Source organism: Camelina sativa, chromosome 1 (genome assembly GCF_030686135.1).
Source record: "Camelina sativa cultivar CO46 ecotype springtype chromosome 1, ASM3068613v1".
In the NCBI taxonomy this organism is placed as follows: Eukaryota; Viridiplantae; Streptophyta; class Magnoliopsida; order Brassicales; family Brassicaceae; genus Camelina; species Camelina sativa.
In genome coordinates, this window is record NC_141880.1 from 15,205,358 (window position 1) to 15,222,907 (window position 17,550).

Genomic DNA, 17,550 nt, shown 5'->3' on the forward strand with positions numbered 1-17,550 from the left:
CTATTGGTTGCCGCGCAACGTGTATACACCCTTCGAGGTTAGAAATTTGACGCACTGATGGTATGTCGACGGGACTGGCCTCATCTTGTGAAGCCAAGGGGTTCCGAGGATGACATTATAAATAGTTGGCTTGTCGATGACGACGAATCGGGAATACCTCGCCATGACCCCGATGAAGATTGGCAGGTCGATGGTGCCGATAGACATGATATGATCTCCATCGAAACCGGTTAAGGAGTGGCATTCGGGCTTGATATCACCTTCGCCGATCTCCATTTGTGCCACGACGTTCCTGAAGATCTCGTTGACCGAACTCCCGGTGTTGATCAGGATTCTCGTAACTTCGCTTTCACCGATCAGAAGTTCGACGACCAGGGGGTCGCTATGTGGGAGATCTAAACCCTCCAGATCGCTGTCGTTGAAGGCTATCGATGTATTTTCGGAACCGATCTTTAATGGCCAAGATTTTTTCATTTCGGCTTTCTTGGTATAGTCTCTTATTGACCTGACCGAGTCGTTGCACCCTGCTAGCCCGCCCATGATCATATTTATCCGTCTTATTACTGGGGGACGGTGGTCGGGCTAATGATCTGGACCTGGCCGTTTTTCGTGATTGACGTCATCTGGGATTTCTATCTCGTCCTCACTTTGGTCAGCGAGTGTCTTTGAGTCTTTTATAAACATGCGGGCGATATTCTCAGCTCGTTTGGTATCGCTCTTTCCGGGTCGGGGTGTCTTGCTTCTGTCAGACTCGACTATTATTGCTCCCTTTTTGTATCGCTCCATCAGGATCGTTTGGAGGTAACGACACTCCTCAGTTGAGTGTGTGATACTTTCATGGAAACTGCAGTATTGAGTTGCGCTATTCTCACCTTCCTTCCTGATGTACTTATTTTCACCGATCTCAAAGGTTCGATGAGTTCGGTCTGGGTTTCGGGAGAAATGCTGGCGTGGCTCAACGTGCTCGACCTTTGGAACTGTGACTGTTGGTGGCTTGGCCACGACGCTTGTTTCTGCGGTGTGCTTCTTAGCGTTGACCACCTTTTCTTCTTCGACTTCTATGTGTTTCGCGGCTCGTAGTTGCGCATCGGCTATGGTTTCTACATGAGTTAACGACAGCTCCTCTTTAAACCGAGATTCGTACCACAGCGCGTTTTTGAGTGCAACGATAGCTGCAGCTTCCAGAATTGAAACGTTAACGACGACCTCTTTAAAGCGACTGATGAAGGATCGAAGTGATTCGTTTCGCCCTTGAGTTAGTGTGTACAGATCGGCATGGTAGTTCTTGTTTTCCATTAGAACGGAGAACTACTTTAAAAATTCGGTTACCAGATCCTTGACACTATCAATCGATCCGGACGGAAGTCGCGAAAACCAACTCAAAGCTGCTCCAGTCAAGTGTTCGGCGAAGACTTGGCATGCTCCAGCATCGTATTCTGCCGGGCTGAACTGCAAGGGACCGAGAGCTACCCCGAAAGTGAGCAAAAAGTCTCGTGGGTCTGTCGTCCCGTCGTAGGTACCCAGCCTTGGCTTGACCGCCCGTTTCACCGGTGTGGTTACGAGTCTTCTAGAGAATGGGGTTCGTTGAGTTGTTTCGAACATGAGATCTACCTGTGACGCTCTACTCGTTGCTTTATGAAATATCGCTTCCATTTCTTGCATCTTCTCCCTAATTTGCTTCAGCTCGACATCTTTAGCGTTGTCGCTCTGCTCATCGATGCGCGAGTTGGGATCGCGCTCGAGCCCGCTTGTTCTCGCATCTTGCCTTGGCATCATTCCTGCTGAGAAGAAATTCGTTGAACCTTGTTGGATGGTCTGGAGATGGTTGATTTCTTCATGGGATCTGACCTGTGCTGTGGTTAGTGCATCCAATCGAGTATTGGTTCGTTGTTCCTGCTGGTCGAGGCGTGCTAGAATCCCGCGGAATAGCTCATCTATGTTGGAGATGGGCTGGCTGTTGAGCAGGGTGAGTTGCGCTGGGTTCCAAGTCGGCTCTGTGGTCGTCGGGCTCGCTAGGTTGCTTGCGATGACGAACATTCCTAGACTCTCTGCTGTGGTAACCTTTCTTGGAGCGTCCGGGGTTGGAAGGACTGCTTGTTCCACTTGATCCGCTGTCGGGGTTGTGTTTCCCCCTGACGATCCGGCGTCCTTGCTGCCTTTTTTGGTGGTTACGGTCATCTCGTGTAGCTATTGTAGGTCCGTTCTTCAAACTTTCAGAGAGAATTTCGACTTGGCTCCTCTCTTCCTGGCGCGCCAAATTGTTGATGTCCGTATCGGTCCAATTAGAGTGTTTTAGTTCGGTATTTAGGGGGTCGAAGTTCTCTTTTATGTATGAAAAAGTCAGGCTACAATTGGTAAAGACAAGCTACAAAATGACGAAACGGAAACAATTGACGAACTGCGATCTCGTCAAGTCGATACTGCGAGAACCTGTTCTCTTGTACGAATTTCCTCCCCGTTTTTCGTGTCCCCTCGCCGTATGCTGTACATTCAAAATAGATTATTGTGTCGGTTCGTCATCCGAAAAGACCAAAATACCCTGCTCGGCCTATTAATTCTTTTGGGCCTTTTCTGGGCTGAGTCTATTGTTGGGATGAAATCCACCCCTAACAGATAGCTTGCTAGGAAAGCAATCAGAGATTCTCTACTCACTCTAGCCAGCAGATTTACACTAAAGCTACCCACAACTAAGTTTCCATTCATTATGTTCTCAATGTTTAGATGTTGTGATCCATTTCCTTCAATCAAGATATTCAGAGAATGGGTTTACTTACAACCAGTTACAAATCAGAATAGTGATATGCTGTAGCGATTGACAAAGAAGGTATATATGATGCAAATAGGTATATTCATACATTACTGAAACTATTATAAGAATAGTCACACTGACACTTGTAGAGGAACCTGTCAAAATCTTACACGAATTTGATCGTAGCAAGCTTGCTATCTTGTTCTTGTCTCTACGATGATGATTTGGTTTTCTACCTCAAATCCCGAGCATTCCAGACCATGAGAGAATCGCTCTTTCTGAGAGCATAAGGGTTTAAACCGCTCAGAGCTTTACCCATCAGTGCCATGGCTGCAATACTTGGAAAATGCTTCTTCTCAACCTCCTTTTGGTTCTCTGGCTCAAAGCTAGCTTCTTGCCCTCCTGGTTGATCTGTCAATGTAGCTTTCTTCTTGCACCATCTCTGGATCCATGGATGCAGAAGCGTAATATCTTCTTCTCCTCCTCCCTGGTTAAGATTCTTGATTTGTGAAGTTACAGGTTCTTGATTTCTTGGTTGGAGATTATTGATTCCAGATTTCATGATCTCTAGGAATAGGTTGTTGTTCCCTTTTTGGCCTGGTGATGCTTCTTTAACCTTCATCATGCTCTTGGTTTCATCATGTCCGCTAGAATCCGAAGCGTTTGTCTTCAGACGCTTGACCCATCTACTGTTTGGTTCCGCTTCTGCTTCCAATCTCACACGTTTGCACTCTCTGAACAGGAAATGTTCTGCATTCATACTTTGAGTAGCCGAGTTGCTTGTCTCTCCCTGATACCCTTCTACTGAATTCTCTCTATCGAGAACCAGAGGTGGTTCTTCATTCATGTCAGGTATTTCATTCCTTGGAATGCCTGAATCGCCTTTTCTTACCTTAGTTGATGAAGAAATGGAGCCTGTCATGACGAAAGAGAATCAGACAAAGTATGAAAAAGATACAGAGAGCAAGTAGGTTGGTTCCTTAAGGTGGCACTATACCTGAAAGATGTATCGTCTGAAGCTTATCCATCTCTAAGATATCAGTCTCGGCTGATGATTCATTATTTCTTGGCCCATCTTCTTCTTCAGTATTCTTTGAGCTTTCAAGAGATTCAAGCCTTGGTCCTCCTTTATTATGGCAGTGGTCAAGATTAGGAAACAGATCAAGGTACCCACCAACCATCTTCCCTTTCAGTTTCATGGAAACCGTCGAGCCCTTGAATAGCTGATGACCATCCTCTTCTGGCAAGTTAACCGAGTCAACTGTTGCGTAAATCCTCACCGGTCTTATCAACTCCAGCAAGTTTTGTGTAGTCTTTTCTTGAATTGGGAAGTCAGGACAGTATTTCTCTCCTTGTGAATACATCCAAGGCATTCTATTAGCCATAGCTTTCGAGCTCGAACCCACATCGTCGTAGAAAGACTGTTTCGTTGAAGCTTGAAGCTTTGCTTTATTGCTTTCTTTCTTATGAGAAACCTTAAACATAGGAAACGGCAATAACTCGACTCCATGATTCTCTTTAACATTACCATCTTCAGGCCTAATCAACACCTTAGAACACTTGGAATCAACACCATTACTGTGATTCACTTCATTACCCATCTGAGTCCAACGACCTAACCAAGCTGATTCATATGGCTGCACTGAGGAAGTCTTACTGATTCCTTTGTTACCTTTACCCAAAACCATAACCTGTTCAGACATTGTACCTACAGATCTTCTCCAGTAGAAGAGGCCTGAATCAAATCACCTGAGAAGTAAAAAATCATTTATTTCAACCATAATTATTAATCCAAAAACAAACAAAAACACTAAACTTGAGCATCATCAAGCTTATAGATTCCACTCTAAGATCTACATTTCTATTCAAAAATTCATCAAGCAAGTGGATTATTTACTGTCATCTCAACATTAATCTCATCAAAATTTCACAAAAATCTCAAAATTGAAATAAACAAGAAAATTGAACCTACACTTCATCAAACAAAGGTGAGAATCACATATTATACTTACAGTTAAACCGATGCAATTTGATGAACAACTTTATCATCAGACACACAAAAAAAAGTAATGAAAATAAGAGAGAACTTGTGATGGAGATTATTATTACCAGAGACGTATACGTGGAGGTACACTGTCCAAATAACGAAAGTTCAATTTTTTTTTCTTGTATTCTCCGAAGAGATCAAAAAGAAAAAAAAGTCCTAACAAAAACTTATTGGCAGTATCATTCTTCTTGATGAAAAAAAAAAAAAAAACCTTTAGAAGATAATCAGACAGAAGAGATGGGCTTTTGTCGGAAAGAGCAGAAGATATGTAAATCTCTCTCTCACACACAATCTTCTATTTGTACTACACAAAGAAGAAGGTGTTAAAAAGAAACCTCGTATTTTGTATTGCATTGACGAATGACAATTATTTTGGAATTTTTTATTTTAAGTTTAAAAGTTATTTTAGTTGAGAAATGACGTGTTCATTCCTCTACCATGTCTAATGCAAATGGGCAACAATAATATCACAACAATAACTGTACATATATCTAGATATTATTTTCTTTGTTATGTGTGTGTCGTCAGGTTGTAAATATCTTCTTTGTCCATAAAGTTTAAGAGATATCTTACTTTAATAAATGTGTTTTTTGTTTTTTTTTTTCCATTTCAACGCACCTCATTCTATTAGGGGATAGTAAGGGGTGGGCAATTCAATTTTTTTTTTATCTTGTACTTTTGGTTTGTTTGATTGGATTATTAAAAGAATTTAGGTGAACTCTAACCGGATTAATTCGCTTCTGTCATGTTTTGTTTGGTTCGTATTCCTGATTCCTTATGGGTTTGTGTTTGGTTTGGTTTTGTCCGTTCGAGTTTTGGTTTAGGTGGTTGGTGTTGGAGATAGTTTCTGAATACAACATGTAAATGATTTTGTATTTTTCTCAAACTGTTGTCTAAATGATTTTCAGTCATATAATTCTTGCAAGAATCAATGTGGTAAACCGATCAACGGTGAAATGGTAATCACAAATTTGTGACTACAGGAAAAGCTAGACCAGTAAAATAACATAAACTAGATTAAGACTTGTGTGCTAGAGCACGGATTGAAATTTATTTTATTTATATTATAATTTTTATATAAAATATAATTTATACAATTGTTTTTAAAAGTTTTTTTGGATAAAATAATATACAATAAAATCATATGCTAAATATGATGACTTGAAAAAAAACACATATTGTATAAATTTTATATTGTTAGTGATTCTAGATAAATATTCGTGCTATAACACTGGTTAAATTTTATTTTATACAAAATTTTTATATATTATATTTTAAAATAAAATTTTAATATGTTGTATTTAATTTATGTATGTGAAGTTATTTCAACAATTAATATTCTACATCATGAATTGAATGTTATTATAAAATTATAAAATTCAACAATAAAACATGGAATTTAATATAAGTATTCAAATTTTGACATGTTACTCAGTAAATTTTTTAATTCAATAGATATTATTTTTAAAGAATAATATTACTAAACATTGAATATTTTATAGATTGAACAATTTATATTTGTTTTTAAACAATTAACTTATGGTATATCAGAAAATAAAACTATTTTCTAATTATAATAAATAATATTGTAATTTATTTGTTTCACAAAGTAGATTCATATATAAAAATGAGAGGTGAAGTATATAATGATAATTAACAAATTAATATGTTAAGTTAGATATCAAAAGATTTTATTTAATTAATAATTTAATAAAAGAAATTAATATGGTAAGTTAGATGATATAAAATGATTCTTTAAAATATTCTCTTTAATATTTTTGGAAACAACGTGATCTAGTAATAAAATCTTTCGAAAATAAATTAAGGTTGTACATACTATTTAACTTTTAACCAATTAATCTATAATCTATTTGTAATCAACTTATTAAAATTATATAGTATACAAAACAATATTGTGTACTTCCGTTTGATTATAATGGGGATAACTACAAAGACGAAAGAGAGAATAACAACTTTTGTTTTTGATAAACTCTATCGTAGGAAAATGTTATAAAGTGGCCTTTCTCTTCGTAAGATCATCAATACTGTCTAGTAATTCGTTTAATCATGGTTCATAAACCATTAAAAGAACTCTAAAATTATAGAAATTAATTATTTATTGGCTGATATATTTTTCAAATTATGACTTATCGAGTTATAGATTTTTTATTTAGATCATACTTATATTTTCAATTATTACAAGACAGAAGCTTATATTTTCATTGAGAAATACTCTCTTTTCCTATTACCTTGAGTATAGATATTATTAAATAAGTTGAAATAAAAAATTTCAAATTTAAACGCTTAAATTATTTCAAGACTCCACATCTTAGTTAAACGAAAAAATTGTGTTAAAAGCAAGAAAACTTATGTATGATTCTGAATCTCCAAAAATGATTATTGTGATTATTATGTTGTAGCCTACTCTTCCAGCTTCATAGTTGTTACTTTTCATATTATTATTTGTTTCAACCACAAGTATTTTTTTTGTTCATTCCATATTAAATTAATTTACTCAATCATATAAGGAAAACTTAATTAGGGTGAACTAAAAAGAAAACTTAATTCAAAGACAAATAATATGAAATAGAATCAATGAATAAAAGGGAACCAGTATTTTAAAATGAATATCTCAATATTTTGCCAATCATAACTAGAATATCTGGTTTTAATAAAATAACTATGGAATGGTTATCACCCAACCTATATCAAATTGTACAAGTATAAATTTATTTTACTTATAGCGGTACCTCCTATAATTAAGGGGAAATTCTATAATAAATGTGAAAAGAAATACTCTAATAGTTTTAACCCTTTCGAAAAACCCTAAAGAAATACTCTATTATACTCTTTTCGCCTTGTTAAAAAAAAAAACCCTCTCGAAAAGGCGATTGCCAAAACCCTTTCCTTCTAAGCCGCCGTTGCCGGTCTCGGCGGCGGCAATCCCCTCGCCTCTAATGACCAAGAAAAACGCTTCCCACGGAAATCCTCCTCATCCACTTCCTCAACACCCGTCCCTCCAAAACCAGCCACCGCTCCTCCCCCTGAAATCGCCCCTTCCCATGCCCCATCGTAGATCCGGTCGCTATTCAGGGGGTCACCCCAGCTTCAACTAAGGATCCCATCCTGGAAGGTCCTCAGTCGGCCAGATCTGTAAGCCCTGCGACCTCAAGTGGTTAGAGAACCCAAAATCCGGACCCTCTGCTCGCTCCAGCCAAGGATACCATCACCAGCCCAGCGTTAGCTAACTGGAAAGCAATGCTCGTTGGATCGTCAAGTAAAATGGAAAGAAAAGGGACCCCTTTCACTTTGGAGACAAGGGAGCTATGTGTTAAGATCCCTAATGAAGTAATCAAGAGGAATCAGAATAGATGGAAGGAATTCATTATTAGGCAGTTCCACGGCAATCTCCCGTCCAAAGGAGCCCTATACGCCATATTAAATGGTATTTGGAGCCGGAAAAAATGGGATATCACGATTTTCAAGCAAGGACCTAAATCAGTTCTTATCCGAATACCGTGTGAAGAAACTCGCCGTAGGGTGCTTTCTCGGAGAGTTTGGCACATTGAGGGGCAGAGTATGTTTGTTGCTGACTGGGAACCTGGTCTCTCTCCTACTATGCCTGAGCTTACTGAAGCTCCTGTCTGGATTGAACTTAGAGGAGTCCCTCCTCAATTCTTCTCCGAAGAAGCTCTCGAACATGTTGCAGGAATGGTGGGCCACCCAGTTTTCTGCCACCCTGCTACGCTCAATCTCACTGACCTGGAAGTTGCTAAGGTATTCACGATAGTGGATATTACTAAGCCACTCCCAGAGGCGGTCAACGTTCAATTTGAGTCAGGAGAAACTTGTAGGATTGAAGTGTCAAGCCCTTGGCTCCCTCCCACTTGTGAATACTGTCTAGAGGTGGGTCATTCCATCAAAAGATGCCCGACAGCACCTATTATGTGTACCCGTTGCAACTCAACTACTCATCCAACTGAAGACTGTCCCCAGAGGAAGAAGATCAATAATCCTTCTGCTGAATCTATAACTCGCCCAAAGCGAAAGAATCCCTCCAGGAGGCGTAAAGAGCAAGCTAAGAAGGAAACGGACGAACTGTCGAGCCGCAAACAGGGACCTAGCTCTCAACAAGGTGGTGTCCTGGAACTGGATATTGGGCGCGACAGCACAAAGAAGAATCCCACAAACAAGAAACGGGCTCCCAAAAGTGTAACCACCTCTTCTGCTCCTTCCTCTTCGGATTATGAACCGTTAGAGGAATCCTCTCCTTTTGATGCCCCGTCGGAAGAAGATGATAATCCGGAAGACAACGCACTTTTCATCAAGGTGATGTCCAAGCAAGAAAAACGCAAAAAGAAAGCTTCCACAAGGAAGGGTCCACCTCTTAAATCATCTCGCTAATGGTAAAAGTAGATATTTTTTGTTGGAACGTTAGAGGTTTTAATCATAGTATAAAGCGGAGAAGTTTTAAAAAATGGCTACGGCAGTATAAGCCGGTTTTTGGTAGTTTACTAGAGATGCGTGTTAGGCAGCACAAGTCTCAGAAGTATTTTCACTCTACTTTTGCTGGTTGGCAGTTTGAGACTAACTATGAGTTTGCAGAGCTTAGCAGAATTTGGGTTGTATGACATCAATCAGTGAGAGTTACTATTCATTCCAAATCTAATCAAATGGTGACCTGTATTGTATCACTCCCTCACGAGGATGCATAAATAGTGGTGTCTTTTGTCTACGCGGTCAACTGTAGATACGGGAGACAACAACTTTGGGAGGAGATGTGTTCCCTCTCTAGGGATACCTTGATTAACACTAGACCTTGGGCAGTTATGGGTGATTTCAACCAAACATTGAGTCCAACAGAACACTCTTCTAGAGGAACTAGAGTTCGAAAAGGTATGGAGGAGTTTTGGGATTGTCTTCATTATGCAAGCTTATGGGATCTTACTATCCGAGGGAACAAGTTCACTTGGTGGAACAATCAAGATCAGAATCCAATAGCAAAAAATTTGGACAGAGTTCTTATAAATGATGAATGGTTGGATAAATTCTCCATCTCCTACGCTCACTTTGCTGAACCGGACTTTTCAGACCACAGTCCTGCAATTATAGATCTTGGAAAAAGGCAGAGGGGTCGAAGGCATTTCATGATCAACCACTACCTGCTGCATCATGCAGATTTTATCCCAAGACTTCTTTCGTTTTGGCATACTCTTCAGATTCAGGGATCAAGACAGTACTCTTTTGCTAAGAAACTGAAGGCCCTGAAAAGAGAATTAAGGGATCTTAATCGTGAGCACTTCTCTGATCTGGAAAAATGACTACTCCCCTCTACTCGATAATATTCGAGCTCGTTTCAACTCTTGGGCCTCCAAAGCCCTCTCCTTTGCTGGTAGACTTCAACTGATAACTGCGGTAATCTACAGTTCAGTGAACTTTTGGTCTGCTGCTTTTACACTGCCTCAAGGATGTTTGAGAGCTATTGAATCGATGTGCAATGCTTATCTTTGGTCTGGCGATGTCCATAAGCGGACCTCAGCTAAAGTTGCTTGGAAAACGGTCTGTCTACCTAAGAAGGAGGGGGGCTCAGGCTTAGAAACTTCAGGATTTGGAATGTCACGCTAAATCTCAAGTTGATCTGGCTTCTTTTCACGAATAGTGGATCCATGTGGGTAGCTTGGATGAAGGCACATATGGTAAAGAGTGGTAACTATTGGACCACAGAGATTGGTCAGGGTGCTTCTTGGATGTGGAAATCTCTTATCTCCTTGAAGCCTCAGGTAAAAGCTCTTCTTGGATGCAAAGTGGGACATGGGACAACAGTAAGCTACTGGTTTGATAACTGGAGTCAGCTAGGTCCTTTGATTGACTTTGTCGGCGAGGATGGACCGAGACTAATGGGTATCCCTAGAGATGCTACTGTAGCTCAAGGTACTGGTTCTTTTGGTTGGAGACTTCCGTCTGCCAGGACCAGACACCATCTGCTTCATACAGTCAGAACTGTTCTCTCTTCGATGGAACCTCCTTCTGCTGCGTCAGGCCCGGACTTATACTCTTGGGGACCAGTAGGAAGCAGCAAGGATTCCTTTAACACGAAGATCACATGGGAAGCTCTTAGTCCCTCGGCTCTAATCAAAGCCTGGTATAAAGCGGTTTGGTTTAAGCGTGGAATACCCAAACACAGCTTCACGTTCTGGGTTGCTAACCTGAACAGGCTCCCTGTTAAATCGCGAATGACCAGGTGGGGAACCAATATTGATCCAGTTTGTAATCTTTGCTCTGATGGAGTAGAGACTCAGACTATCTGTTTCTCCACTGTAGTTATTCTCTACAGGTCTGGCATTTGGTTATGCCCAGACTGGGACTTACGCAGCTCATGTTTGTGGACTGGCAAACGATGATCCACTGGCTCCTCGTTCACTCCAAAGCCCTCCCTTCTACGCTGAAGAAGTTAGTCACCCAAGCTACGGTCTATCTGATTTGGAAAGAAAGAAACTCTCGCTGCCACGGAGGCCCTATCACCTCCCCTGCTGTCTTATTTCGGGTCCTCGACAGAACAATTTGGGACATACTGCTTGCTCACCAGCACTCTAAACATTGCAAGGGACTGCTATCCAAATGGCTCTCCCATGCTTTACCACGAATTTGATCCGGCTAGTAGTTCGATCTAATTATGTAACTTGTAACCTATAGCTTTTTATTTTTTTTGGGCTATAGTTTCTAATTAAACTCTTGTAAACCTCAAGTTCCATTTTGGTAATATAATTAACAGTTATCAAAAAAAAAAAAAAAAGTTTTAAGAAACTAAGGACTAAAATTTAAGAAAATCTAAACCATGCATAAAAGATAGAAGTTAGTTTCTATAACTTTCTAATTTCTATTAAGAAATCAACTATCACACTGTTCAACTAAAGAAATAATCCACTTTATACATAATATAAGGCATGTATTTATGAGGTGGTTTTCTTATTTTACCTTTCCCACTTGGCGATCTTAATAGAAATATCTTTACACAAAAACACAAAAAAATCGAATGTCAAAGCAAACACATGAGATAATATAGTGGTCGTTAACTGAAGTGTTATCGTGTCTGAAGGGGAAACAATGGTTCAACGTCTGACCACAATGAAGATGATGATGCATCGTTGGATTGATACGTTGGAGCAGTAACAGCTAAGGCTACATTGTTCCACGGTTGTACCTCTATATTAACTTGCACGACTTCTTCCTCTTTTTCTTCCTCATTTTCGCTAACATACTCATGTGACTGCATATCTCCAGAAGACGAGCGAATATTCTCTAACTCCATGGACACTTCTCTCATGCTTGGTCGCTTTCTCCCCTTCAGATTCAAACATTTCCTTGCAATTTTTGCAGCTGCAGTCACTTGATTCAACTTGCAGCCATCTCTGATTCGTGGGTCGATGATGTCAAAGAGTGTATTATGTTTCATTGCATGAATGAAATAAGTTGCAAGTGTCCTGTTTTCTTGAGATCGCAGAAACGAAACTGATTTTTCACCCGTAATGAGCTCCACGAGCACCACTCCAAAGCTATAGACATCACTTTTATCTGTGAATTGGCTAGACTGAAAGTACTCTGGATCCATATATCCCACTGTACCTGAAACTACCGTCGTCAAGTGGGTGTGATCCACCGTTACTGATCTTGAAGTTCCAAAATCAGATACCTTGGCTCGATATTTTTCATCCAACATTATATTTGTAGACTTGACGTCTCTGTGATAGATTGGCGACGATGCAGCCGAGTGCAAGTATGAAAGAGCTCCTGCTATATCTACAGCAATGCGGAGGCGCACTTCCCAAGTAGTCATCGTGTAATCCTCCAATTCATCATGAAGATGTTCAAAAAGGTTACCATTGGGAATAAACTCGTAGACGAGAACAGGGACATCTGTCTCAAGACAACACCCTAAAAGTTTCACAATGTTTCTGTGGTTGATCTGCGAAAGAATGACAACCTCGTTGATGAACTCTTCCAACTTATCTTCGTCCACGACTTTGGACTTCTTCACTGCTACAATTCTACCATCGACAAGCATCCCTTTGTACACAGTACCTTGACCACCCTGTCCAAGTATTCTGTTTAAGCTAAAATTTTCGGTAGCTTTTTCTAACTCTCTTGAGCTGAATACTTTTGTCTTCTCGAGGTTACCTTCTGTTGCAGTCAATTGTTGTTGCAACAATAGACCCCCATTACGCTTGAAGAACTTCTTCTTTTGTTTTAACCTCTTCTGCTTTCTAATAAATTTGTACAACCAGTATATTCCAACAATAAAAAGTAATGAACCAAAACTCGAACCAATCCCTGCAAAACAAAAAAAATGAAAACCAACTTCTGGTACTGTTTGGACGATAGATAATAATATATATGTCGATCATCACTATTGTAGAAAAAAATACTCTAAAATAGTACTAAAACAAGATTTATAAACAATTATATATTCTATAAATTTTCAAAAATAATATTATTTTAATATATTATAATATTTAAAATTAATTTTTAGAATTTTTTTTTTAGGTTTGAATTTTCAATTTTACATTTAGGATTTAGTTTTTTTAATTTAATATTTAGTTTAAAAAAAATAATTTTGAAATATAATGCTATTTTTGAAATTTTATATATGTTGTATTAAATTTGGAACAAAACTTATTTTGGTGCTATTTTTGAGAATGTGTATTGGAGATAGAAATTTGCACCATTACCTACAGCAAGTGGGCGTTGATTTTTGTACACACAGGTATAGTGTCCAGGCAAATTGACACACGTTCCACTCGTACAGTATTTGTAAGTTACATCATCGTTTTTTAGCAGACATTCATTAATATCTGATATTCAATATGTAAATAAATTAGAATCAGACGATGATACAGAGACTTGAATGAAGAAAAAAAAATGAAATAAATGCAATTTCTTACCTTTGCATCCGCCTCCACCTGGAAGGAATGGGTTGCCTTCATAATCTCTATTGCATGAGCATCTTGCATAGCTTAGAGAAGCATTGTTGTAAGCATTGTAGTGGCAAACACAACTTATTGGGTAAGTACTTGCATATGATTGTTCCGATAAATTGTTGTACATTTCAAAACTTTGGCATCCTAAAGAGTCTACATACGAACGATTGGACGTATTGATGAACCATCCTAGCTCAAGTGTTGTTGTTCCATTAGCATGAAGTAGTTTTGGATCAGATCCACTTGACAAAGAATATGCCTCGTCTGTTAAGAAGGCAACTTTGCACCCTCCCGTTGTTGTCGTGGTGCTATCAATTCTCACGCCCACAATTTGTTGTTCATATAGAGCAGGGATGTCTGCCTGGCAGCATAGAAACCCGTTGCAGTTTTTTTCATTGATAATGCTTTCTGCATTACAGATTGAGCCTCCATATTTATTACATCTGCTGAGTGCCGTAAGATAATCTTTTGAGGCTGTACGGTTGGCTGGGACGCAGCTAGACTTGCATCCCACAATGTTTGACTCGATATTTGTCAATGATGCCGTGTTGTTGCAACCAGACGCTATCAATATATTACTGGAGGTAACATAAAAAGGGGTACCCGTCAAATTTAAAGGTGATACAAGCTCTTCTTCGTGGCTTGAACACCCCTTTGAAGTTACTTGGTTTTTTATGCGAACTGACCCTTGTCCAATGGAAATATACGTTGTGTATGTCGGTGGAAGAGAGATATTCACAACTTCCTTGCCAATTATAGAAAGAAAAGGAACGTGCTTCCCTGGAATAGAGGAAGAATTAACACACTCAATTTCGTACCATTTCTCAAGATAGCAACCCACTCCGATTCCAAATGGGTAAGGGATGTTGATTCCTCCACATTCCTTAATACTACAAGAGCTGGAGGCGGTGAGATCTGCAGAATCAAGGATCAATAAAAGTAGCAGAGAGAGGAGAACCAAGAGAGAACGACTACTATTAGAGCTCATTTTTATGATCTGCATGCTCAAGAAATTATTTTCATGTGTTTTTTCTTTGGTAAACGCAAACGGCCAAGGTATATGTAAGGAAACGTTGCGTTTACTTAGAATCAGCAACTTGTCTTCGCCTTTGAACTTTCTTATGTTCCTTCTCTTATATCCTTCTCGGTCATATACTTTTCTAACGTATAAATCTATCGATCCAGCATAATTTTCTTGAGAAACATGTCAGCATCCGTATCTTTGAATTTTCTCTTACAAGAAGGTTCTAACTGCTATCGTCAATTTAACCACAAGAATATTGTATTGATTTAGTTTTTATTTTAAATAGAAATTAGAAATAAAAAATAAATATTTAAAGATTTGTCTATGTATCTATACTATTAATTGGAGAGTACACTTACAGCTTAAAAAAAAGAAAATATAATATATATTCATGTTGCCAAACAGACCCATTTGCCTACAAAATAAAAAAAATAAAAAAGAGTTAAACTTCCCTAAAACAATGGTAACAACTATTAAAGAAATAAATGATTGACTTTTTTTATAATTGGTTATAGATTTCATATATATATTTTGATATGGATATAAATCATAAATAATTAATTTTGAATATATTAAGTTTTCCAAATATTTTTCTAAATTAAATATTAAACTAATGATTTTCTCCTTATATTTAACTAGAACATACCCTCACTATAAAAAAAAATAAAGCCAACAAGATTACAAAATGAAATTTAAATATTATAATAAAAATGAAATTATTTCTATTAATAATTCCTTGAATTTATATAATTATTAAAACTTTATAAAATAATTAGAGATTTCCGCAATTAATAGCATACTAAAAATGTAACTTATTATTTAACAAGATTTCCATAACAGATGAATCTAATTAATTTCGAATAGTATTTATGAAAATAAATTAACTTAAATTTAAATAGATGATTTATTTTAAGAAATCTTGAGATAAAATCAGTAATTATTTACCAAATTTCTAAAATTTAGGGATTACTTCTAAAACTAACCTTATATATTTACTCTCATCGGTTTAATAGGAAAATCTAGACAATTAATTCAAAATCCAAATCTAATTATCCATATAGATTCAAACATATTGTATATGCATTAACTGAAAACTAAATCAGATTTTAAAAGATTTTATATAGATTTTTTAGTTTTAAACGTAAAGATAAAAATGCTTACTCTTTCGAACTTATAAATAGAGTAATCGACCTAACATTCACATATCATATACACAACTCTAGCACTATTTTTGTTTGTATCTCTTTGTTTCTGCAAAAAAAAAAAAAAAGTGTCTCTGTATTAAGTTTATGATTTATGATTTTATGTCCATTTTATAATTTATAATTCTTATGATTTGTTAAATTTATAATTTTCTGTTGTGTATATAAAAATATACAAATCAAGATCTTTTTCCAAAGCATACATTTTTCTACCTAGAGTGTATATAAGGGATGAATGTGGTATGAACGGGTGTTCATCCAATTGACATAGCATCTGCAAAACAAGAATATTACATTTTATTGCTTAAAAAAGTCCACATTTTTTATATGAACCCGGTAAGTCACAAAATACTATATTAGCTTTTGTTTTCTTCAGTTTTTCAATAGATTTATTTAAGAAACCTCTGTAGGAAATTCTTATTAGAGTATGTAGTTGAGCTTTGCATTAACAGTAATTAACGTTTGAAACGAGCAAGGGGTATGTATACATAAACTATATAAGTACAATTAATCTCCCATGACTATATTGTAATCATCTGTATGTATTAAATTATATGATTTTCTTATATTTCCAAATATATGATGTTAACAGTCTTTATTAAATGGAACTATAACTTAGGATGTATATGGAAAAGAAAACAAAAAACACACATGACAGTAAAATTTTATAACATGAGCATCTTGAAATTATTTATAGTCTTTTAAGTCATTGTTACCTTGAATTTCTAACGAAATTTTCAAGGTAACGATGACTCATAGTATAAAAATTTCTAATCCAAATCTTAAAGTACTGATTAACACTCAAACACCCAAATATTCATATACTAAATAAATAATTCTTACTATTTTCAATTGAACTAGCATAAGTTTAAAATAAAATAAAAATAAAAAATACATAAAATATGTTCTGTAACAGTTAAAAATATTAAAAAATAATAATCTATATAAGTGAAACATATATAATATAATAAGAATAAAGAAGTCAATTAATTTTGTAATATTTTTATTAAAACATATGAGATATAGATATACTAAGAATTATATTTATGTTTATTTCATACGGGAGTTTGAGAATTTATGTATTTGTCCGGTCCCCTCCCGTTTCCAATCGGAAATTTGTCTCATATCCGGAATGTCCCATATTGGAAATGCTTTCTGTTATGCAACAAAAATTTGAGAACGGGTGTAGGACATAATGGAACATGATAAAACGAAAAGAGAGTTACGGCCATTCCTAAATATATGTATACGTTTCAAACGGGTTTTCATCGCTGTTAGCGGTTATATATCAAATTTGATAGTTCACAAATTTAATAGAATCTAACCAATCATTTATTTGATTTAGTTTGTTACCAGTCCAACCGTTATATTGTTCCAAATTTTAAGATACTAGTGAAAACATTATTATTTTAAATTTTCAAACATTAATAAACCAAATCAAATATCAAACTAAAATCTCAATTAGTATAAGTTTAATTATATACAAATTAGTTTTGTTTATAAACATAACCCCGCACATACGTGCGGGTCCAAACCTAGTATAAATATTGGCC

The 17,550-nt window shown here is 37.0% G+C and overlaps 5 protein-coding genes across 8 annotated transcripts; 2 read left to right on the top strand and 3 right to left on the bottom strand.

Moving 5' to 3' along the window:
* LOC104708784 (uncharacterized) lies at positions 1-540 on the bottom strand. The gene has a single exon (XM_010425411.2). It carries the CDS (start codon positions 538-540, stop codon positions 1-3), a length of 540 nt encoding a protein of 179 aa, XP_010423713.1.
* Positions 541-2,734: 2,194 nt separating this feature from the next.
* On the bottom strand, positions 2,735-5,256 carry LOC104792374 (protein PHOTOPERIODIC CONTROL OF HYPOCOTYL 1). 3 transcript variants are annotated; one of them, XM_010518510.3, is made up of 3 exons: positions 4,859-5,256; positions 3,747-4,498; positions 2,735-3,664 (listed from the first exon to the last, which is right to left on the bottom strand). In XM_010518510.3, the coding sequence occupies exons 2-3, from the start codon at positions 4,450-4,452 to the stop codon at positions 2,982-2,984; spliced, it is 1,389 nt and encodes a 462-aa protein (XP_010516812.1). In that variant the 5' UTR covers positions 4,453-4,498; positions 4,859-5,256; the 3' UTR covers positions 2,735-2,981. The 3 variants fall into 3 exon arrangements, with proteins under 3 accessions (XP_010516812.1, XP_010516818.1, XP_087315457.1); XM_010518516.3 differs by having other exon boundaries at positions 4,762-4,888; XM_087459331.1 differs by lacking the exon at positions 4,859-5,256 and adding an exon at positions 4,722-4,782.
* Positions 5,257-9,625: 4,369 nt separating this feature from the next.
* Positions 9,626-10,117, top strand: LOC147949954 (uncharacterized). Its single transcript, XM_087511530.1, has one exon. It carries the CDS (start codon positions 9,626-9,628, stop codon positions 10,115-10,117), a length of 492 nt encoding a protein of 163 aa, XP_087367656.1.
* A 197-nt stretch (positions 10,118-10,314) lies between these two features.
* LOC147949955 (uncharacterized) lies at positions 10,315-11,197 on the top strand. Its single transcript, XM_087511538.1, has 2 exons — positions 10,315-10,355; positions 10,456-11,197. The coding sequence occupies exons 1-2, from the start codon at positions 10,315-10,317 to the stop codon at positions 11,195-11,197; spliced, it is 783 nt and encodes a 260-aa protein (XP_087367664.1).
* A 456-nt stretch (positions 11,198-11,653) lies between these two features.
* On the bottom strand, positions 11,654-15,044 carry LOC104792389 (wall-associated receptor kinase-like 10). Of its 2 annotated transcripts, XM_087459342.1 has the most exons (4): positions 13,736-14,961; positions 13,523-13,645; positions 12,972-13,124; positions 11,654-12,885 (listed from the first exon to the last, which is right to left on the bottom strand). In XM_087459342.1, exons 1-4 carry the CDS (start codon positions 14,772-14,774, stop codon positions 12,842-12,844), a joined length of 1,359 nt encoding a protein of 452 aa, XP_087315468.1. In that variant the 5' UTR covers positions 14,775-14,961; the 3' UTR covers positions 11,654-12,841. The 2 variants fall into 2 exon arrangements, with proteins under 2 accessions (XP_087315468.1, XP_010516829.1); XM_010518527.2 differs by having other exon boundaries at positions 11,654-13,124; positions 13,736-15,044.
* Between the last annotated feature and the right edge of the window lie 2,506 nt (positions 15,045-17,550).

Excerpts from the sequence above, each read along its gene's own strand:
- LOC104792374 (XM_010518510.3), bottom strand. The coding sequence starts at position 4,452 with ATGTCTGAACAGGTTATGGTTTTGGGTAAAGGTAACAAAGGAATCAGT. Across the intron at positions 3,665-3,746 it reads TCAGACGATACATCTTTCAG|GCTCCATTTCTTCATCAACT; the intron begins GTATAGTGCCAC and ends TCGTCATGACAG.
- LOC147949955 (XM_087511538.1), top strand. The coding sequence starts at position 10,315 with ATGTCCATAAGCGGACCTCAGCTAAAGTTGCTTGGAAAACG. Across the intron at positions 10,356-10,455 it reads CTAAAGTTGCTTGGAAAACG|TGGATCCATGTGGGTAGCTT; the intron begins GTCTGTCTACCT and ends TTTCACGAATAG.
- LOC104708784 (XM_010425411.2), bottom strand. The coding sequence starts at position 540 with ATGGGCGGGCTAGCAGGGTGCAACGACTCGGTCAGGTCAATAAGAGAC.
- LOC147949954 (XM_087511530.1), top strand. The coding sequence starts at position 9,626 with ATGGGTGATTTCAACCAAACATTGAGTCCAACAGAACACTCTTCTAGA.
- LOC104792389 (XM_010518527.2), bottom strand. The coding sequence starts at position 14,774 with ATGCAGATCATAAAAATGAGCTCTAATAGTAGTCGTTCTCTCTTGGTT. Across the intron at positions 13,646-13,735 it reads AGGTGGAGGCGGATGCAAAG|ATATTAATGAATGTCTGCTA; the intron begins GTAAGAAATTGC and ends ATTGAATATCAG. Across the intron at positions 13,125-13,522 it reads TCAACGCCCACTTGCTGTAG|GGATTGGTTCGAGTTTTGGT; the intron begins GTAATGGTGCAA and ends TTTGTTTTGCAG.